We start from the raw sequence: 23802 nt of genomic DNA on the forward strand, positions 1-23802 counted from the left end.
GGCCAAATGGATCTGGATCTCACGCTTGGGCGCACATATTGAATGCCATAAGAGGTCTCTGAGGTCTCTTTCAGCGGGAGGACTGCGCGGCCTAACAATGTGGAGTTTTCACCAAACTAAATTTTGCACCAAAGAAGAGTGATAGCGAGGACACCGGAGCACAAGGGACAAACACTGAATGCATACCTACATTTGTGCAGGTTGTTCATACCGGTTAAAGTGGCACATTCTGGAGGATAGCAACATACTGCCCAGGTTCAGTCGGATCTCATAATTCTTTAATAAAGTCTTAACACAGGCTGCCACCTCTTGGGGACTATGGGTATTAGGCTGTCAAATGAAAAAAAATCCAAAATGCCATTTCACACACATCCTGGACATGAACAAAGGCATTTGAGCTACTCCCAAACATCTGGCCCGACTGCCCGGTTTCACCAAGGACTGGCCAGGCTCTGAGCAGCATTGAGTGCCACTTGCATCGAGGTTATGTTCAGGCAATGACACCGCAGAGGATCAGCCAGGCTAAGTTATCTCTGAACAAGCCATCCATTCTGCTGCTTTCTGATGGAAGAATACTTGGGGGCTGTGTAATTATATTGCTTTAAACGAACCCCTGAGAACGCCCCTGCCAAAGCGCCCACAAAGTCTCACACTTGGGCGAGTGTCAGAAGCACAACGCTTGTGTACGCACTCATGTGCGTAGCTGTGTGTGTGTGTGTTTTGCTGCTTAGGCTGGCGTTAAAAGGGAGGCCGCAGTGGTTCTGATACGCCTCACAAGTGAATTTAATTAAATCATAAATATGAGCTGGAGGCCGCCACCCAATTTAATGTAATGGATGATGTGGGCCAGTCCATCTCTGGCAAAGCTAAGTTCTGGACCTGTTCAAATGCCCTTGAAGCTTATTAAAAGTGCCTGGCACGCGGAGGTGCTAGCAAAGTTGTTTAATGGATGCCCAGCTTGAATTCAGAATGACAGTTAATGTTGGGCCATACCATCTCCGCTTTGGACGAGGGTTTGCGTCTCCACTGTGGAAGTCTGTCAATGTAAGAGGCCCAGTCCATTCCTTCATTATAGTAATGTAATAAAAGATAATAGATGACAGGCAACATGCCTATTTTGATGTTACGCTTGAAATTAGAAAATGTAATAAACTGACACAGATTATTTTCTGTGACAAATGTTCTATAATATAATCCAGAGGGGTCACATTTAAATGTTTGTATAAATGCTCTGCACATAAAAATAGGAAAATTACAGTTTTTCTCTGAGTAATCTAAATGTGTTTTAATTTGCATACAATATACGGTATTATGCACTCATAAAATGCAGTGTCTTCTGTGTATTTAAAATAAAGATCGAGTCCACGGTCATTTGTTACTCACAGTATAACCTAGTTACAATGAGCTACAGCGCTCAGCCTTTTAAAAACAAGGCTGAAAGCTTCGACAAATGTTATGCTGCTCGCGTGTCACCATTGATGAATCATTTGCTGAGACAGACAGATGTTGTTGCATGGGTTTCGTCCCATCCGGCGAAGGCAGAAGAATCTTTTCCGCGGTCTCCCGGAGTGCTGGAGACTCCCTAAATAGACCCGGCACAAGGGTGTGTAGAATGGGACCGCACAGGGTGATGGGTAATGGAGTCATTAATAACACAGACCTCCCTTAAGATGCTCAGATGTTTGTTAGCGAGAGCCACGAGGGAGTGAGGGAAAATAGGATGCAATTTGATACAATGAAAAAAGCGGTGTACACTTTTGATGACGGTCGTGTTGTTGCCATCATAGGTCTTGTCTGACGGGTTAATTGTGTTCACAGACATAAACACTCGGATACACAAGTATTTTATGTCGATAATGAAGGGACAATGAAGCCATTTCCTCATACAGTTTTTAATATTTCCATCACATGTGCAACACAAAAAAATGAGGTCTGCCAAATACAGAACTCCATATTTGTACAATACATTTTAATAAGATCGGAGATAACTGTCCTTTTGCTGCAGGAGATGGTGATTTCCTGTAAACTGTGTACGAACAACTCTCAATCAAAATGTCAAAACATTAAAGTTTTATACAAAAGTGCATCTCAGGTTCAATGAATGCAAAAAATTTACATAACAGAATGGTTTAAAGTTTCGTATGCTGTCTCAGTGGCTTCCAGCTTGAGCAGAGAGCAATGGGACGATGCAAAGAAACAAGAGGAGTACTTGGGCACTCTCCAGGAGAGCCAGGGACGGAGTTTAGTAACCACGCTTTATCCCCATAAACAGACTGAAATTATGTTCAGTCTTAATGACCCCAAATCCAAATGGATTTACTCCCCTATTGCAAAAAAAATATGTATAGATAACAAAACATAAAGAAAAAAATATTCCAGTAATCTCCAGGCTTCAACGAGCAGTAAACATTGACAACAGAAATGTACAGGTTGAGTCAGTGGGCTGGAGATTTCCCCATGCTCTGAGAGCCACATGGGAACTTCACGCCTCTGTTCACGAGCCAACCAGAGGAACTAGCCTTTTCCAAATCTGTGTCACTGCGTTTGCATATATCAGCATCCTGTCCTGTTTTTCTGTTCTCTGTGTTGTTTTTCTCTCACTCTCTCTCTTTCTTTTTTTTTTTTTCCTCCTCTCATCTGAACTCCAGCGCAGGCAGCGCCGTTCTCAGCTGGTCCTCTGGCAGCCATGTTATGACACACGGACAAGATCTCAGCCTCTGCTGGTGAATCAAGCTTTTCTACCCCATAATGATTGACCATGTTCGGATACAGAGTGACAAACTGCGCAGTAGGAGTGACGCTGATGAAAAGAGTCCTCTTAACAACACTTGCTGGCTCCTACAGCTTCCTACGCTCTGGGTGGCACCCTGTTTCTCCTTTACACAACTGGTTGGGTCTCATCTGGCCTGATTGACAATGTCATTGATATATTTTTTCCCTCCCTTATCTTTTTTTCGGACAAACATTTTGAACTGTACATTGGCAAATACTGTATACGATTGCAATATAGCTTTAGTTAAGCAACACATGAAGAATTCTATGTACAAACAAGTTGGCTTTTTTATTTTTGAAATAATGGTTAGTAAAGAACGGAGAGGGTTCTTTTATGTTCTTTCCCCCTCTTCCTTTTATTTTCTTTGCCTTTCTTTTTTCTTGCTGCGGCATGGTTCCTTGTGGTGAAACTGAACCGAAAGTTCAGTGCAAGACAGTCAGTGGGAAACTGCACTGATGGTAATTGGCGGTCAGACATTATTTTCTGCGTCATGTGATCCTTGTTCTTGGCCATGGCGCTGATCTCTGCCATGTTAGCTGCTGTGCTGAGTCAACGAGTGGTTCTGCAAGGACACAGAAAGAAACAGGGGAGACATTATGATCACATCCAACAAATGCATCCTTCCGTTTCCTTCCCTTTCATTAAAAAGGACATTGGGCATTTTCTATAGAAATATATTTCAAATGTCATGATTGACCAAGTACTTGTGATTATCTTGACATTTCAACGACGTCATCGTTAGGCCTTCATTATTAACCAATTAACTTGCACAGGAGTCAAACCTGTGTGGATCAATAGCAGTTTGGGATGAAGCAAAGTTTAGTTGGGGTCTAACACAAAGGCACAAGACCACTGACAGATAACATCGCACTCGTCAGAAAACCTGCCTCCAGATCAAAGACTGTGTGCATGGAGACAAATCCATAACAAGACACTGGCACACCTGATGGAACATTATCTTTGGATCTTGCGCCTACATTCATCGAATGTGCTGTAAATGTACAGTGCAGGAAAAAGAGAGTTGAGAAATACTTCATGTGCAGGTGAGGCCGTTGACGATTTGATCCTCCACATTTTGGTAAATATGTAACGGTGCACAATTCACTACAACGGGATAACAAGCTGACAATATCACTCTGTTTTGTTATATCTCCCAAATATATGCAGGCACACACACAGGCCGTTGAGAGTGGTTGTAGTGGGGCAGCTGTGCCAGGTTCTTTAAAGGGAGTGTGGACCAGGGGGTGTGTAACTGGTGTCCCTGGTGGGCTGAATCCAGGTCATCTTTTGAAGTGACTGCTAATCCCTTTAATGCAAACTACATGCCCCACTTGCTGCGCTCTGTTTAAAACACGGCCTTGGACTCTCTAAACTGGCATGGACTAGACACACCTGTCACAGAGTCATCAGCCTCGCATGCGTGCACAAATACACGCACACACCCCAGCGCACACATACATTTTGTCCTGCACATGAGCACAGAATTAAGTGCACAAGCATGTGAAATGACTTTTTTTTTTTACGGCTAAACTAGTTTGAAAAATAAGGTGGTGAGGGAGAGACGATCTAAAATGATTACTGCAACCTCAGAGAGAAGGTTTACCAAAGCAGTCATCTTCAGTCCTGTTGGTGCAGAATCCCTCGGGCAGTTCTAGGAGACGACTATTAGCCCCCCCTTGCATTCATTCCTTCCCTCTTTACCCTTTCAGCTGCCTCCATATACAGCATTTAAACACCTCGACAGCTTTCCTTTCAGCTAGGGCGATTACTTCCCGACAGGTGGGGTAATAAGCTGTTTGACGGGGGAGCAGGAGTGTGACCCCTGTAAGGGTTAGCGTGGCTCGCCTGGGCCCTGCTCTCCCTTTTTTTTTTTTTTTTTTAAGAGGCAGCCCCGGACAGCTCCTCTGCTTCCCGCTCTCCTCTTATGCTGAAATAAAGCTCCTTTAAGTGAGTCTGGGAGGAGACTCCCCACGGGACACTCTCTCTCTCTCTTCGCTCTCCCCACCTCACCTCCTCCCCCTCCTCACACTCTACCAACTCCCTACCCCCCGGTGAAGACATCCTTGGCGTTGCTGAGGAGGGACAGGAGCACGGCAACCTTATTAATGAATGCGGCCCATTACCCGTCAGCCTGGCTCCTCGGCGACTCCCAGAAGCCCCTGCAGTACGTGACTTCAAATGGCAGGATATTGACACGAGGAGAGCAAAGCGGCTAGGACTGAGTGTGTGTGCCCGTGTGTGTGTGTGTATGTGTGTGTGTGTGTGGAAGAGAGAGAAATAGAGAGAGGGAAATTGTGCTCAACTGAGTGTGCATGCCTTTGTGCGAGTGTGTCAGTGCGTCTAGGTGTGTGTGTGTGTGTGTGTGTGTGTGTGTCTGTGGACCCCAAAGGAACGTAGCTCCTTGGATATAATGTAGGGCTCGTAACAGCTATTAGAGGGGAAAATAACCCCTCTGGGGAATGGCTCCCCCCTCTGCATGTCCCAGCTCTGTCTGACACACACTGCATTCTACCTTTTCCTTAAACATGCCAGGAGTTTTCTCACTGAGGGCTTTCTCAAGGACGGTGTTAAACGACTTCAGTGGCTGTGGCAGCCATGCAGACTGAAGGGAAATAGAGGAAAAAGACGGGGGGGGGGGGGGAAACCTTAAAAGAAGATGAAACTGATACCTTTATCTCTGTGGATACTAAACTCCGCAGTGTACCTATAAACTGTTTAACTGTTCTGTGTATGAGAATGGAGGGTGAAAGGGAGGGTGGGGGGGGGGGGGATTCACTTTCCAATCTTCATTCTTGTCAAGTTTTTCAAGTGCCTCTGCATCGACGGTGGCGCTGTATAAGTTAAATACTGACAGTACCCAAACACAAATGTCAAATCCAATGTGAAACAGCTAATTCAGATCTTGTGCAATAAGATGACCAATATGTCCACTGCCCCGGCAAGGGGAATGTCACTAATGGTGTCACACCAGAATCACGGCAATTTAGGATTAGATGCCCTCCATTAAGCCTTTTAGCTCTCATCCTAACTCCCTCCTTCAATGCCACCCGATTCCCCCTGAAACTCTGCCATTCCTCTTATCATCCATTTCCTTCCCTACTTTCCAACCCTTAATCTCCTTCTCGATCCTTTCAACCACCTGCTGGCCACACAGGCTGGCTGCAGGGCCCAGTTAGCAGCAGTGTTCAGGTAAACCATAGCAGTCAATTCTCCACTAAATTAAATTTTGCTCTGATCAATAATGCGCACCAGCTTCTCCCTTATGAAGGCTGGCTGCATTGGCTCGGAGCGAGCCTCCTCCTCCTCCTCCTCTCCTATTTTCTCATCGGCTCTGTGCCACTGTTAAAACCACCACTTTCATCTGATTACATCACCCCACTGCAACGCCCTCAGGGGTAGTGGGAGAGGAGGGGGAACATCCGGCAGGGGTCTTGTGTACTCATGCAAACAGGTGCAACATGTCTTAGGAATTTAACACTGCTGCAGACAGGGAGAGGTTGAGAAAAAACGGGGAAGGTTTGGGGAAGAGCAGAGAGTGAGACAGAGCATGTTGGCTGGGGAGTTGATTTATTAACTAATCATTCTTTATGTCGCTCCCCATTGCTCTGGTCTCCATCGATAGCACCCGGCCTCCGCTGAGGCAACAGAGGTGCATCTCTTACATCAGCTCTGCAAAGGAAGTCCAGCGAACTAACACACATCCTCTCTTTCATGTGATCTCGCTGCATTAAAGGCAATCTCCACATTGTCCGACATCACAGAGAGAAGACGTAAATCCTAATCGCAAGCTAACAATGTTTGATTAGCGTGATGTTAATACCTGCAAAGCACATGTTAAGTAGCCTACATTGCGTCTGCCCTTTTACCTGGTGTTATCCAGCATGTAACATTAAACCTAGGCTTTATCGAGTGGTTAGAGAGCTGAGTGAGCAGTAACGACTTTTTAAGCCATGGCCTTTTCAAGGCACCTCTAGCAAACAAAGCAGCGTGCACTTTACACAAGCGTGGAGCAGAATTTGTCATACTACGCATCCCTCAAATTCCAGGAGCTGTACCTTTAAATTCTAATAATTTCTTATAATAATCATTTATTGCATAGAAATGTCACCAGAATTAAAATGAGGGCATGAGCTAACAGTGAATAAAAGCAGACGGAAAAGTTTGTTACGTAACCTAAGTACGTTATGTAAGTTGATTAAGTAATGAATTAAGTCAATGTTGAGTTTTGGTTTCACACCTGATAGAAAAGGGTGCCTTGCGTCTGTATTTGACGACCTGGGCATAAGGCATGGTTGGTATTTCGGTCTAATGTAAAGTAATAAAAAACTAAAATGACCTCCTCATGGTTGTATGCCTTTGTATGGGAAAAAAATGTGCTCAAGGCGTTCCTGAGATATAGTGTTCATGAGAATCAAACGGACATACGGTCATAGTGACCTTGACCTTTGACCACCAAAATGTCTTCAGTTGTCAATGTCCAGGTGTCCAGGTGTCAATTTTGTACCAAATTTGAAGAAATGTGTTCTCAAGAATGGACCAGACGGACAACCCGACAATATAATGCCTCCTCTCGGTGGCGCAGAGGCAAAACACAAACAAACCCAAAATGTATTTGATCTTCATGTGTGCAGGATATAAATAGGTATTACAAGTCAGACAAGAAGAACGGGAACTATTGAACAGATTATTTGGGGTATTCTCTGAGAACATTGTAATTGAACATTTCTGACAAAAGTAAAACTTATTTGCATTCGTTAATAATTACTTAAAGAATCAAGACATGTATTTGTGTCTGTTGACGTGCTAGCATGTGCTTGTAACGGTAAAGCACGGATGTGCTGATGTGAGCCAAGTAAGTCTTAGTTACAGTGAAGATTACTCATTAAAGAAACTATTTAATTAGAAAAGTGAAGCACGTGCATTTTAACCCCTGCGGCTAAACTGTCTTATTTAGTTTATCTATAATCAAAAATTTGAAGAATCAGTCAAACACTGTAAACATCCCCCTCGAAGCTCTGATTAAAAGTCTTATCAGTCTGTGCCGAGTTCCTCCGACCCTGCATGGCTGACATACGGTAAGTCTGCATAGCTACATCTGGAGCATGGGGAGCGTGCACAAAACCACTGAGACCTGTGCGTACCCGTAGTCATCACTCAGGAATGTAATTAACGCAGACGAGAACGTCATCAAATGGTACTAAAACAAAGAACCCGTGGTCCTTCTTTGAGGTTCCAAACTGCAGTTTGACTTAAGCAACCAAATGACTTGGATGTTCGAGCTAACGCACGTCTGTGTGGTGACTGAAAGATAAACGATGGACAACACTGACCCCGTTGTGTCTCGGGTAATTTTGTAAAAAGTTCTGCCATCGTGCGAAGTGTTTTCTTATCGCTCAACACTGCTGTGGAGAAAGACAAGAGTGCTGCATTCTGCCTTGATCTTTAATGGTGTGTTGAACCCGGCCCAGTATTGACTCAGTCCTCCCTTTGTGCATTCCCTACTGTTGACCAGTCCACTGAGGGAGTAATCCTTTCCTGCTTTGACCTCAGGCCAGGCTTACTGCTGGCTAGTTTAGCCAATGAAGAGCACAATCAAATAAATAAATAATACAGCAGTTGGCATTCTCCACAGTCATCACTTATCAGGCCGTAGGGAGGGTTGACCCCAAACACTGTTGTGCCACAACCGGCCCGGTCTCCTTGGTAACAGACTGTCTTGTTTGAAGCGAGGTGCCCGGGGAGTCGTACAGTAACGGCACCGGGCTCGGGCGGAGTTGACAACAGCGATGCATTTCAATGTCTTCCATGTGTGTCACTCTGTGTCCGGTCATATTTGCACTGAACGCTTGTAAAAATATATATTGCAGCCATAGTGCTGGAAATGCTTTGATTAGATGTCTAACTATCCCGACCAAATGCTTCTGAGGTGTAACCGGAGATGACGGACCACCCTTTTTGTGGGTTGGTGCTTTGTAGCTCCAAATGATACTCATTACCCTGTCTAAGTAGACAAGTGAATGGTACTAGAAACACACTATGCAGTGATCCCGCTGTTTGACTGAGGTAGCAAAACAACTGCACAACTGCTGTGTTATTATGGGGCCTCATTAAGTGAGGAGAGAGTGGGAGATGGGGAGAGGGAGAGAAGGAAAGCAATAGAGAGAGGGCCAGCGAGAGGGAGGGGAAAAAAAGAGAGAGGTAAAAAAAACAACACTGGAGAGCGATACAATCCGTAGTCTGAGGTGATAGCAACACACAGATGCCTTTCCAGCCTAAATGAAGACTATGACTAAAGAACCCAATTAAGGGCTTTCTTAGGGGAGCCATCTTGGGAGGGGGATGGGTCTTCCTGGGACATGAGCCCTGGGCTACATCCTCTAATTAGACAGAGCGAGGGGGGAGGATCTCTGCCTGTCACTGGGAGGGAGATGGGGTCCATGGGGTTCCACATGTCAGTCCCAGAAACAAAACACAATTACTCTCACATTTAACCACTTCAGTCGGGGACAGACTTTGACTAGGGATGTTACAGAGCGCCTGGCCCCCCTCCCTCTCCTGTGCTGCTTGATATGCCACTTCACAAATGCGGAGATTTTTGAGGACTACATTTTCCGCTGCATTTCCACGCTTCTATCGGAAGGCGAGAGTCGATTTGCACGGCCATGTTTTCCCACCGAAATGGAGGAGCGAATCGGAACATTTGCTTTTAATTGACGAGTGTCATTTCAACATCCTCTTGGAAAAAAAAAACTGAAGAGTCAAATTACTTTGGTGGTGCGATGCTTGAATCTGAAATTCGAGAGGGAATAATTGTTCTAATGCTGTTTATTTTGGCCTCTGCTGCATTTTGTTAACATCAACAGCATAATAGACCCTTGAAAATCAAATCACTACAGGCAGTAAATTAAACCTGTAGTGAATTTCCCAGAGAAGCGCTTAAAATGGCATTTTATCAAAGTTGCTGAAAGAGTCAACTAAGAAAAGTAAAGGAGACATGTTTGAGGGAGAGATCCGGTGATGGATTCTAGCACAGTACACCAAGCGTCTCCTCTTTGTTTGGATTTAACTTTCCCCAGTGGTGCAACACAGGAAAAAGAAAAAAAAGAACGGCTCAAAGGCTTCTGGGAGTTTTTGTCATGTCTCCCTCCAGACAATGTGTTTGCATGCACATATCATACCCTGGGAGAGACAGACACATAGACAAATACATAGAGCACGCACACATATGTACACACACACACACACACACACACACACACACACACACACACACACACACACACACACACACACACACACACACACACTAAAGAAAGAGAATATCCTCCCAGGATCATTAGGTCTGTCATGCTGTCTAATTCTGATCCACCTACAAAACTAGAACACCACTATTGTGATACATCACTAGTCATCTAAGGATGTTTATGTCCCCATTTACAGTATGCGTACAGTGTTGTACATAATTATAAATAATCTTAAATATTAATGATGGCGCTTCACAAGCAGACGTTTTTTTTCTTCTCTCCCTTAATTCATTGTTCTTTTATTTTGTAGTGCAACTTTTTTGAAATGGTGACAGAATTCTGAGCACCTGGGGTGATGAAGAAGAAAACAAGTTGTCATATAAAAGGAAAAAAATATATATATACAACTTTCAAAAGCGTGAAGAGCTGTCACACTTGGCAGATCAAGATATTCTGAGAAAATGGGGTGTTTGAGGGCCGCTTAGGGACAATCACATGAGGCTTTGCTTTTGTGCGACACTTTTGGGACGTGGGGCAGTTGGGGCGTTTTTGGGGGCATGTTTTAAAATTCATGAAAAATAGAAAGAAGAAAAGACTTCTGGGGAATTAGGTCTCTGTGCCTCATGCTGAAGAGTGACGTTCTTAAGACTTCATGAAAAGGAAAGGTGGATAAGAAAGGCCTAACATATTTCTGTTGAAGAAACTCAAGTTATTCCATGCATTATAATATAAAAAACATACACACTTTGGATGCATTTAACCCATTTCATTCAGTTGTTTCCTTTATAGCTCTCTCTCTCTCTCTCTCTCTCTCTCTCCCCAACACCCTCCCTGCGCTGCGACTGTCCATCTCTAATTTTCTCCTGCTCTTTTCTGTTTTAGACGGACGTTATGACATGCATAGTTGTTTACACCTGGTGACCGTGAAGCCTATAAATATGCTTAATTAAAACAGTGGAATTGGTCACAGCTTGGCAATAATGGCTATCACACGGGGAGAGGAGAATCTCATTTGTGTGGGGAAGTAGAACATGATGCAGATGTGCTCTTGTCACTTTCAGCACTCATTAAGGCCAGGGCGCTTCAGATTGTCTTTGAAGGAATCCTTTTAAAAGACACTCCAATTAAGGTATGTGTCCTGCGGGCGTCTGAGGAGAGGGAGAAGTAATACGGTACCCTGGTCCTCCCGCTCCTTCGTCGCGACTTAACACATGACTTACAATCTCGTGTCACTTCCAAGCAATGATAATGAAATTGGATGATTGAGGGGAAAAAAAAGAAGAAAAAAAAGAGAGCCCGGCTTAAAAGAACCGAGGGAATCTCGCACAGAAAATGTCATCTTGACTGTTGTGTTACTTCAATCTCATTGTCTTGTCTTTGGAGGAACTGGAATCGTTGGGAGAGAAGCCTCCGATTGCAGAGCCCTCCGGTACACGGACTCTCTGGAGGAGCGGGACTTGTGTGTTTCTTCACAAATGCACTGCACTCAGAGAAATGTCAGCTTTAAGCTGTGGCTAATACTGCACACCCATCAGTTAATGAAGCTGGTTAATTAATCCAGACTCGCAGCATTGTCAGTGTCTCAGCTCCTTTCACATTGTAAAAAAAGAAACTCCTGCATCCAACTGAAGCCAACGCAAAATGTATTATCATGTTTCACGTTGCAATATGCACTTTGCTCGAACCCAGCAACATTTGTTTCTCAAAAGGGGGCAGCTGCTTTTCAATTTTCCAATATATACATTTTAAATTGTCAAACCAAAGTGTCTTATTTGGGAAAGAGGATGTAGTGAAGCCATGCCTCCGAGTTACTCAAGGGGTGGGCAGTAGCTGAGGGTCAGAGAGAGCGCTGCACAGCCAGCCAGCTTGCCCTCCACATCAGCACCTCATGAAATATCTAGACTTTGCTCCATATTTTAATGGGGTGAGGGAGAGGGATGCGCAGGGTGGAGGCTGCGTGAGTGTGTATGTGATGGTGGAGGGGAGTCCTCTGGAGAGTTTTCGAGGGGAATGGTGGTCTCTGCATCTCAGTGCTTATATATATTTTTTTGTCTGTGAAATAAAGAGGAAAGAGGGAGAGCGAGGGAGAGCGAGGGAGAGCAAGAGAGATTATTCTCCTTTGGAATCTGGATTCTGGGGCACACAGGCCCAGGAGTCAGTCAATCTGGCCAGTCTGAGGGGGGCGGCTGGGCGGGGGGTCCTAGGAGGGCTGATTAGACGGATGCTCTCCCATCATCCATCTCGACAGGCTGGCGAAAATTGGCTAGCCCCTCGCAGGGTAGAGTTCACGGGGGGAGGCAGTGGGGGAGAATGTGGAGCGGTGCACTGGATACCTGTCACAGCCTTTGGTCTGTTTCAGGATCTCAGCAGCAAATTAATAAAATATCGTTCCTGCTTCCCTTTACCTGCCGTGGCAGCTCTCCCTCTCGCCGCTCCTTCTCCCAGCTTGCATTGGCCCTTTGACCCCTCCGACTACTGTTAGAGATGAGGAGCCCAGGCAGCCTGTGAGTGGGCCAGAGTGTCAGGGAGAACTAGGGAGAAACTCCAAACTCAAGACCTGGCAAAGGGGGAGAGCTTCCACTTCTCTCGCTGCTGGAAGACAGCTCCACTTCAGACAGACTGACAAACGACTGCCTCGTGTCAGGGAGACATTTTGAAGTGTGATGCATGGGAAATGGCAACCGCAAACAAACAACAACTAAAAACAAGACTCCAGCCTGCACTGTTTGCTGAGGGCCTCGACTGTAGACAGTGAAGGAGGCAAAATCTAACATCCACCGAGTTCAGGAGTTGCGTCTTCAGATAAAGAAGAAAGTTGGTCGCGGTATGAATGAACTGACGACATGTATTTTTCTGCATGAATGTGATAAGAAACAGCACGTATGCACGCATCTAAATGAGCAACATATGTGTTTGAGGGAGTGCGAGCATGCACTCACCCGGGACTGCCTTGAGAGTGTGGCGCAGGTTGAGCGTAAGGATCATCGTATTCCCCGAGCTCACTCCTGCTCTTCTTTCAGGAGCCCCCCACTTCACAACAAAGTGCTATAGGTCTTTTATGTTCTGCTCTTTTCTTTTCACACAAGGGTGTAAAACAAAAAAATCATGCATGAAACAACACCTCCGGGAGGTGGAGATACCTTCATTCCAAAATATGTCAAAAAACACATCCCCAGGTTAGAGTGTTTACAGATACCTGCACCAACCCTTGCTGTGTAGAGATCACTTGTGCACCAACCAGAGATGAATATACATATAACATGTGATATATAGGAGGCCTTGGCATTAATGAAAAGCCTCCATGTTGGCAGTTTGGTGGAGTGCGAGGATTGTTAAATAACCTTCCGCCTGTTTTATTCAGGTTGCGGTGCTCAAATGACCAGCAGATAATGATCACATTCACCTTCCTCCTGGCAGACACACGCCTTTATGTTTACAACCCGAATCTCAATATGAAAATCATTGCCGATCAATGGGCAGGCAGGCCCTGGATACTTCCTCTGACTACTTGCTAATACGCTGTGCCGCTAATCCAAGTTTCAGATAAATGTACTTGGAGGATGAGGTCAGGAGCTTTAGCTTTCTCTGTGCGCTTGAAGGCGAATTAAGAACAATTTCAGTGATTGGACGGAGCACTTTTGTTCCAGACTACTCATTTTTTAATGATTCAGTTTCAAAAGGTAATAGGAAAATATTCTGGATATGAGAAGTGTGCCATGTGTGAGGCAGATAATCCCCAAAACAAAACAGAGCTGCTTGAAAACACCACCACAGTGAAATAATATAATACGGTCTGTTTCATTTTTCCAGCTTCTCCAAGGACCGGAGAAAAAGATTGCTAGAAAATGGATTATCTCTCTAACGTTGCGAGTTCATAAGTCCAACTACTAACTTTGTTGAAGGGCAGATACGGTCTCCCGTAGGACAAAGCTCATATTTAGCCATGAGGCCTCTTCTGTGATTAGGAGGGGAGATGCAGGCATATTGACTCAACTGTGTTTTTGCCTCTGCACTGCATGTAATTACCTCTTCAAAAACGAACATTCCACTAATCCTCTAATTCCAGATATTTTAGTGCTCTGCTGGTCTAATAAGCAAATCAAATCATATCTGCACATCACAAATGAGTTTTGGAAACGGACTGAAATAATTCCTTCTGAGGCTTTCATCCCAGCCGGGATGGAGAGGATAGCCGGAGTGCGGCGAGGAGCGGTGTTTAGTGTTTGTTAAGCCGTCACGTGCAATTAGTGACCACAACTTCTGCTGGTGGCCCATGTTTGCAAACGCCGGCCCGGGGCTCACCTGTAACTCTGTCTGGAAGAAGAACTTCTGCGGGCACTGTGAGCAGTCGTAGATCTTATCCTCCTGACCGTGTGCAGAGAAGATGTGCTGCTGGAGCTTGTTGGCCTGGACGAATACTGCTCCCATGCAAGGAGAGGAGACCCAGGGACAGAGGAGAAAGGAATTCATTGATGTTAGAGTGAGACGTTTTTTTCCTCAAGTGTCGTACATAACACATTTAAAAAAAACACTGTACGAGGCCCATATACTCTTCGCTTCCTATTGTTGACTGTGGTAAATTAGAGATTAGAGTACAGCCTTGAAGCCTGCGTTAAGGGAACAAAGGCAACATCCTAATTGCATCTGCCGGAATAAAAATTGAAGACAGAGTATGTCAAATGGCAAGGAAAATGACTTAATTACAAACAAATTAATGCACGATCAACGATAGAGAAAACATTGTTATGAGCTATGTTATTGAAAAAAAAATAACAGAACAATTTAGATGTTAACTGTGAAGCCAGAGTGGTCATATTTATGGCACTAGAGTTAGAGAATGCATAATGTTTTGGTAATAATGATGCTCTTTATTTAGCTCTACAGTGGGGACAACAAGCCAGGAAATAAACAACCACGAAAAAATTGGCATGGCTTCAAGTGCAAAATATGGCCTCCATTAGTCTACATCGCTAATTATATTGACAGTATAAATATTCATGATGTTGCACTACTTATTCATGCAGACTCAGTCTACATTTACCATCATATAAACACACAACTCACTGGAACTTAAAACATATACCGTACATTTGTGCTTTAATTAAGCCATAGTCCACACTGGAAAAGCCAAGGGGAAGGCAATTGTGTATATCGTGAGTGTGTGTGTGTGTGTGTGTGTGTGTCTGCATTCTCCAAGGAGCACTTCAAACATGCCGTTTGTTATCCCAGACCCTTGTGCTTTAAGGACGGCTGTCTAATCTCAAAGGTCCTGGATGCTCTGGAAAAAGTTAGCATGTGGGGGGCTTCATTTGAATTTCTTACAGCTCAAAATAACTTTTCCTCTAATGCATGCACCGTGGGGCCACAAGGAGAGCAGGGAAAAACGCACAGCCACGAAAGGTGAGGTGTCTGTCAGAGATGGCTTCGGGGTCGCCGCAGCCCTGTGGCGGGCCTCCACAACATTAACGCGTCCCAATTTGAGCCCACCTGGGAGAGCGGTTATTAATTATTGAGCTGCGTACACTTGAGACGCACTCGGTTTTTCATTGAATGTCACACTCCTGACCTGGGAAATAAAAGTTTGGATTCAAAGCAGTCACACTGTGGTGGCGCTCTCAGACTGCTAATGCCTGGGTGACAGCTGTCTCTGGAACATGGCGGCATGTTAACCAGAAATGAACAAACCTCCTCTAATGAAAAAACAACAACACCATGGTCCATTTCTGAAACTAATGACCACAGCAATATGACGACAAACATAATTCCAGATAGATGGCTGGTTTTACAGTCTGCCACAAAACATTGCAGTTCAAGGTTAAGGCCTCGGCAATCATGCACATTTGTGCCTCTGTTATGCTCCAAAAACGATGACAATTTTCTTTGTGGGGAATACATGCTCGGGAAGACAAAATGCGCTGATAAACAATAGCTTTTTTCTTTCGCTGCGATTTGTCTGCATATACTGTATGGAGGCAGGTCACCGTAGCTGCAGGAAGCCTTCATTATGTCTTTGGCTAGCGGAGGAAAAAGTCAATACAGCAAAAATAAAAATGGATTTGAGACTTGGGGGGCCTTCAAACACTGTAAAATAGGGCCAAACACAACTGAGATGTCAAGTTGGCTGATGCTCACTGTTTACGTGCATATCTGGTCCAGTTCCAGTAAGAGACACATTTAATCAGCTATGCATTTATCAATTCATGACTCTGCATTCATTCTTATACAAGCGGATAATGACAGCGGATTTAAAGTGCCAGAGCCTCAAATGCACTAATGGCACTTACAAGTCTCCTGTAAGAACAATAAATACTAAATGGACTCATGACATTCAAGGCAAAGATGTTAATGGAAGCTCAGCTACTTTTTTAGCTAATTCATATAGTTCAGTTTTGACATTTTCACAGGCTTGGGTTATATTTCTGATTAATAAAGACGATTGGAAAACACAGTGTATGTTCATATAAACCGTGGTAGCCATTAGCTTAGTGGCCCAAGTTAGAACAAAGACTCTTTCTTTGTCTTCATCATCAAATTAGCACGCAACATGTAATAAAGAGATAAACTGAGACGGGCAACATGGGGACATGGTATTGGAATTCGGCAGCATGGGCCACATGTGAAACATGCCACAGCGATGCCCATTGCAAGGAGAAAGTCGTCCTGGAGGGTTAAAATGAGGACAGAGAGAAATAATCCAATACCACATCCAAACAGGATCAGTGGCTGGCCATTGTGTCTCTCCCTGCTGAGAATGAGAGAGAATAAGGGAGGGAGAGAGAGAACTTTGTGGAGTTTGTTGGCCGTGGAGCCAGAGCAGAGCGGAGATGAACAGAGCGCTGAGCCGGGTTGGGCGTCAGGGGTGTCAGGGCTGAGGGGGCTGAGGGGCCAAGGTCTCCTCGCTGTGGGGGATATTAAGCCCTCTGATTAGATCTCAGGGGCCGCCCATGGCAGACGTCTCCTTTACTACAGGCCCCGGCTCATCTTTATTTTGGCAGGGTGGTGCTCTCTGCAGGCTGCACTGCACCAATACTAAGCTGTTTGTGCAGGCAGGGAAAAAAAGGTTTATCCTTTTTTCCCCTTTCTCCTATTCATTTATTTATTCGTCTAGCCTACATGTGTTTGTTTCTGCTTAATCCAAGAGTTCACAATGCAGAGGCTGATCCAAGTGTTCTGAGGAAACACAAAACATGTCGGCTGTGTAAGTTGATTTGCAGCTATGAGCTGATAACTACTAGTTTTGAGTTCAAGCTAAGCCCATGTTCATCTTGTTTTTTGGATGCAAGATGTCACAATTCTAACATCACGGACCAGCAGAACGTGGTGCAGCAACTGAACAAAAAGCCAATTAAACTTCTGGTTTTCTCGAGACTATTGTGGATTTGCATCCTGTAGTTTTTCAAGTTTGTACTTCCCGCTGTGACATAAGTAAAAGAAAAGTGTATACACACACACACACACACACACACACACACACACACACACACACACACACACACATACACACACACACACACACGACTTTCATCAGGCACACTTTCTTCTGTTTTGTTTGTCTTAAGCACATATTCCCAATCACAATTTCCACACCAGCCCTCACCAACGCTCCTAAGGGTGCAGGCAGACACTTCTAGCTGCAGGCTCCCCCACTTCTGAAACCTGTCAAATCTGTCCTGGGAGAGTCAGCCTCCCTCTCATCATCCAGGGGCTTATGGACCTCTCTCCATTTACCCTCCCTTCCCTACACAGTTCTCTTTTCCTCCTTCTCTTTCCCCCCTTTCATGTCACATCCAAACTTGCCAGTTGCAACCCTCTCAGCTTCCTCCAAGTTTTGTCTCCTTTTCTCCTCTATTTTGTCTCCCCTCATCTACCGACTATGACTTACTTTTTCCCATTCTTTTTCCTCTGGTCTGTTTTGTGGTATGGTTTGTCCTCTCTCTCTCTCTCCGCTCCCTTCGGTGCAGATTGAGGATAATCAGGTGTGTCAAAGAATGACAATCACTCCCTGCCTCCCACAGAGTTGTTGGGTCACGGCGGGTAGATCAAACTAAAACATGGGCATCGAGTTGGGAACTAAGAGTAACCTTGTAAATCGGAGCTTAATGACCCAGCCGCTATTACTGGCACCACCTACTTTGATCAAAGTTTTGCTTTTATGGTCTGACTCATTGCGTCTGTAATAGGAACCCTTTTAATATGTAAACACAGTTTTGGGGATTGTGCATGGACTGACTCAACGACACTTACAAAAGGAAACCTCATGGTAAATTATAAAAAGTAGGCTCTGGAAAAATCCTGAAGTAACTATAGTAGTAACAATTAAGAAGTGTGTATCCTTTACTTTAGACTTCTACATCGCTACATTTCACAAGGAAATATTCTACTTGGTCTCTCCTACTTTGAATATTAAGATTAAACATATCAAATAGAAAAGTATGCATTGTTTTAGATTAAACAACCAAACAGTAAAAATAGCTCAACTTTGAATAAGCTACAACAAAAAAGTGATGCTTATGTTTTATTGCAATTCAGTAAAAAACTAAAAAACGTATATATATATATACGTATATATATATATATATATATACGTATATATATATATATATATATATATATATATATATATATATATATTTGGAAATAATATGCATGGAAAGTAATTATGTGCAATACATAATTGTATTGGTTTTTATTAGTATATTTTCATACTTATGAGTATACATTGTGCTGATAATACTGTATATACTTTCACTCCGAACCTATTTTCTAGAAATGATACCCTAATTAGTTTTTCCGGGTACTTTTAAGGCAAACCAGGGGTTCACATCCTGAATCCCATGTGTGGTTTGGTTTACGCAACTAAACCACGAAGGTTAAGGCTAATTAAAGATTGTGGTTTTGAACGAATGAAAAAAATAAACGCGGTCTTGCAACATTTATCTAAGACGAGAATCATTCCTCAACCTTAACTAGGTGCTGCGAGTGCCTAAACATAAGAAGTTAATCATGCTTCAATCATTGCTACTTTTACTTAATTAAAATATCTGAATACTGCTGCTGCACGACTGTACAGTAATATGTCCTAACACATAATGCAAAATACATACATTTGTCCAGCAACATACTGTAAAAGTATTTTTTCTACTTTCTGCCAGGCTCAACTTGAAGCAATATATTCAAGGACAGTTGTCAGGCGAACTCTCAGTTCCTCTTTTTGCTCTGACTTCATTCTGGCTGTCCCGTGCATCCCCAACAGAGGGAGGCCTTTCAGTCCATACATACTCTCCACAGCCTGCCTTCCCCACCACCACGGGCCTTTCGCCCATCTGTCTGTCTGCTCTGCGACCACTGTCCTCGGGGTGTACTCTGTCTCTCCCCCCTCCCCTCTCCCTCCCAGCATCCCTCTTTCTCATGCGCCGTGATCGATATGGACGCGGAGGGAGAGGGGGGACCTGTCTGTCAAAGCCGGCGTTGGAAAATGAAGGCTCAGATGAAGGAGGCATGCTCTGGATATTAAATGCCCAGACCCCTGTGAGGGGTGGGTGGGGATATATCAATAGGCTTCTGCTAAAAGAGAGATAAGGCCAAAACAGCAATGAGAAAAGTAGAGCGGAGTAGCGCGAGGGGAGTGTGGAGAGAAAGAGAGATGAGAAAAATGAATAAGGAGCCGAGCCACGAGGTGGATGCAGAGGTAAGAAATGTGTAAAATATATTTGAGCCAAGTGCAAAATGTAAGCTAATGATGTTAATTGGGTGTGGGGGAGGGGCGCCGAAGAGGGAAATGAGCTGAGGACCCAAAAAGTGAGAGGAAGAGTAAAGAGCTGAGAAGGGAGAAAGAGTGAAGAGCTGAAGTTAACGACTTTGCAGATTTCATTATAGAGATAGTTAACCCTGTTGACACTGAAGGAGGGCGCTATCCTCTCAGGAGGAGTCCGGTCCTTCCACCTCCACGCACAGAGACAGATGAGATCATTACAGCTATCAGCACCACTGCCATCCACAATTAACACATCTCCTTTTCTTTCCCCACTCCTCCATGCCCCCCATCTCCCCTCCGTTCACACCATCTCCCCCCCTGCTCTCTCCTCCCTCCCCCCCTTTCACCTCATGACACTTCTTTGGCCTTGATTTGGAGGCAATTTGACTAAATAAAAAGCCACATGCAGCAAACTGTTCTCCACTTTAGTCGACCCGCTTGCTTGACCTTTCCCAACTCATTTAGAACCCATTTGCCTTTTCACACTAGACAAAAAGAAAAAAAAAGAAAAAAAGACGACGACTAGGAAATGAAAAGCTTTGCAGACTGAGAATGTAAATGTCTCTGAAAATGTACATACAAAAACAACAACTTTACCTTTCTGTCAGTTCATTGGGTTGCAAGCCCATGATACACACACCCATGCTCATCCACACAAACATAATGCATACCTGTAAAGCAGACCGGACACTTGAATGTTCCTCCCATGCCCTCAAAGCTGTGCTCAATCAGGTGGCATTGAAGCTTCGCTGGTGAGTCGAATGACTGACTACAGAGCTTGCATTCATGGTTCAATCCTTCTTCTGCAGAGGAAAAACAACACAAACACAAAGAAAATCATAAGAAGGAAAATAAGCAAAGCATGAATGGCAGAGGTTTCTTTTCTTGACTTCTTACACATGACATTTGAATTCAACAAATGTGTGGCAAAGGCCCCTGCCTGTGATTTTTATGAGACAGAAAATAATATAAAAGTGTGATCTGCTCCCATCAGGCATAAATTGGATGACCAGCTGGGGCCTTGCACTTTGAACATGGTGAGCGTCATCTTTTTGATTAACGTACATGCATTTGTTTCTAGTGTCTGCAAAAGCAAACAGATTTTGAAGGAGGTCTACATGAAGGAATTTGTGCTTTGAAAGGTGAATCGGAAATAAATAGAGGAACAGTTAAATAGTCTCATTTCAGATGTGCAAAGTGCTATTACTATTACTGCAAGGACAAAAGAATATTTAGAAAAATAGAAATCTAAAAACATTTATTGTATGTCACCCAATCATCTTATCATGTCTCCAGTGGACACACACTGACTGTCAAGGCTGCCAAAACAACTCTCCTTCACGACATGCTCACGCGTCAATATTTTTAATACAGTGATGCGACAGTTATTTCAGGAGCACAACAGATTCCCAGTTTATCCGTTTGGCATTAGAATTCCCTACACGTCTATCCAAACTTTGCACTGCCTCAGCCGAGGCCGCAGTAAATGTCGTTCAGACTGTGAACCTGAACACTCGTTTGCAGCACAACGATCTGCTGACTCAGGCTTCCAGAGAACTGCCCATCTCCAGTGCGTCAATAAAATGGCCTATACACTCTGCCATGGGGCCGAACTAGTGCTCTATCAAACTCCTGCCAACGCTGACATTAGGCTAGCTACTGCGAGAGGGTGGGGTGGATACACCGGGGACTCATCGAGGGTTTTTCCCCAGGTCTCTACAGCCACGTAGGCCCTGGGTACCAGAGGCACGCATACACAAATGCACCGAACCAAGTAGAGGGTTAATCAATGTAACCGATTGTCTGCTGATAAACAGTGAAGTGCAATTAAATTGTAACCTGCGATGGGCAAGGCAACTCCTGCTTTGTCATTTTTTTTCATCAGCAAATGTATTAGGTTATTTGTCTATTGTAAAAAGAAAAAGGATACAAATAAAAATCACTTGAAAACTAGTCTTTTGTTTAAAGATAGATTTTTATGTCGGTGTTTTGTTAAATATTTTTTGCTAGTTTAATATTAACTTGAAATGTTCCTGTATTTTTACTAAAGTCTCACCTGATATGGGCATACATAAAAAAAAATGCTGTAGCTCAGTTTCTGCACCTATTGGCTACAGGCTCATAGTGACAAATCAACTCAGTGACCCCTGATGTTTTCAGGACGAGAGGGGAATGGAAACATCTCCCGCAGCGCCAAAAGAAACAGTGTGTACAGACTGAACTTCCTCCTGTAACATATTACCATATGTGCTTTTACATTATTTTCTCAATAACAGAAACATATGGCCTCACATGCTGCATAAGGCGGTGTCTGCTGCATAAAAACAAACCGCACAGTAAGCTGTAAGCATCAGCACAAGCTGACAGACCATGCTCCCTCAAGACCGTCTAGTGAAAGGTAAAGGCCGATCAAAGCAGCTCGTAGTAGTTTGAAAGGGACCGAGTTGATGATGTGTTCTGCAATCATGCATTTGACAGATGAGATATTCCGTGGCCCACGTGTGCATCTGGGTGTAGCAGCAGGCATCAGCAAAGGGGGGGGGGGGGGGGGGACGTGGCACGAGGTGCAACGGGATCACTGCACTCTTTGATCCCCATTCGGTTAGCTTATTTGTGTGAAGGTGTAGACTATAAGGTCAAGCTTGCTGCAAGGTTCATGGATCTGTTCTTCTGCCATATGTGCAGCCCTCATTTGACCCCAGTGCACAACGTTGTCCCTTTGGAGACCTGGCCTGCTTCATTATGCAGATAACTCTGCACCTGCCTGACTGACCTTGTGTGCGTGCATGTGTGTGTTTATGCCTGTTAGCAGGTGCATCGAGGGGGGAAATGGCAAAGAGATATGTATACAGTGTGCTTAAAATGCAAGAATAAGGCTGGTGTTATTCTATATATTTCTAATTGCCAACATACTATTAACGGACTGAAATCAGCAATGTGTTGGCCCGCCTCTACTTTCCTAACCGGATTGTGACGCTCGGGCCTAAGCTCACTCTTTCCTACTCTTTAAAGTACACCTTTAAAACAAGTCACTAAGATTTTACCAAAACAGGAATAAATCGTGCATTTCTTTGGGAACTATTTTTTTGTGGATTAATACACATTTGGTGGGATGGATGGTGTATTTGGGATCACAATTAACTCCTCCACTCCAATGAACATGGCTCAATAAGGTGTTCTAATAGTTTTGGGAAAACAGTGGAGGTCTAGGGCAGCGAGCTACAGGATATCTTTGGCTACACAAACAATACTTGTTACGAGGATTAATTCAGTGTTGTATTTGGTGTTTTAATGGGATTTGTTGTTTGATGATTCTAAAAAGTTGTATATATTAAATACAACATGACTAGTGATATGTGTTTTAGTAAGTACATAGTTCAACGAGATTCTTCATATGCTGATATACAAACCTAAACTGAAAGAGTGCTACATGCTATATAGACAGATGGGAAGAGAAAGGAGGGTTGACTGTGAGATGTTATGAGTAAACTGTGCTCTGTTAGCTCCTGTGACGCAGCCAGTGCAGGGCTGGGTTTGTTTTCGGCAGAGTTACAGGGCTTGAATCAAGCTGGCAGCCTGTTTCTTAGTGAGAGCCAAGGGAGGAAGTCAGCTCAATCACCCCTATATGCTGCCTCATTGGGCTGAGGTCACTTCCTGTCATTCCCCCAGCCCTTCTCCAGGGCTGCCCAATCAGCATGGCCCTTCGTGGTCCCACCCTCACCCCTTGCTTTGCACTGAGCAGACTCTGGATATAGTTACAGGGCCACATGGGACTGTCAGCTCTCTCTCTCTCTCTCTATTCTCATCTCTGTCTCTCTCCCTCTCCCGCCACCAGCTCTCTGTTGCCAAGTCTCTTGAGCGTTCTCCACTGCCACCACCCTGTCCCTCTGCACTCCTAAGAAAATCCTTTAGATGAGGACTGCTCCTGTGCCTGCTCCCTCTAAGCATCCCTGACACCAGTAAAGTAAGCCCATCTGCATATCCACAGGGCCTCGCGTTCCTGTGGCTCATGGTTTATGTATTTCACAGCT

General features: G+C 44.2%; 1 protein-coding gene across 1 annotated transcript in view; it reads right to left on the bottom strand.

The window, feature by feature from the left end:
* Positions 1-1918: 1918 nt before the first annotated feature.
* Positions 1919-23802, bottom strand: part of znf521 (zinc finger protein 521) — a gene marked incomplete at its 5' end in the record, with an annotated part of 90161 nt that continues 68277 nt past the window's right edge. Inside the window, 3 exons of the mRNA XM_079215085.1 lie at positions 1919-3335; positions 14320-14435; positions 20443-20574. Of these exons, the coding sequence (XP_079071211.1) occupies positions 3306-3335; positions 14320-14435; positions 20443-20574 (278 nt within the window). The 3' untranslated portion in view covers positions 1919-3305. The remainder of the gene's footprint in view (positions 3336-14319; positions 14436-20442; positions 20575-23802) is intronic.

The sequence above is a fragment of the Taurulus bubalis genome, assembly GCF_910589615.1.
Source record: "Taurulus bubalis genome assembly, chromosome: 1".
NCBI classification, from domain to species: Eukaryota; Metazoa; Chordata; class Actinopteri; order Perciformes; family Cottidae; genus Taurulus; species Taurulus bubalis.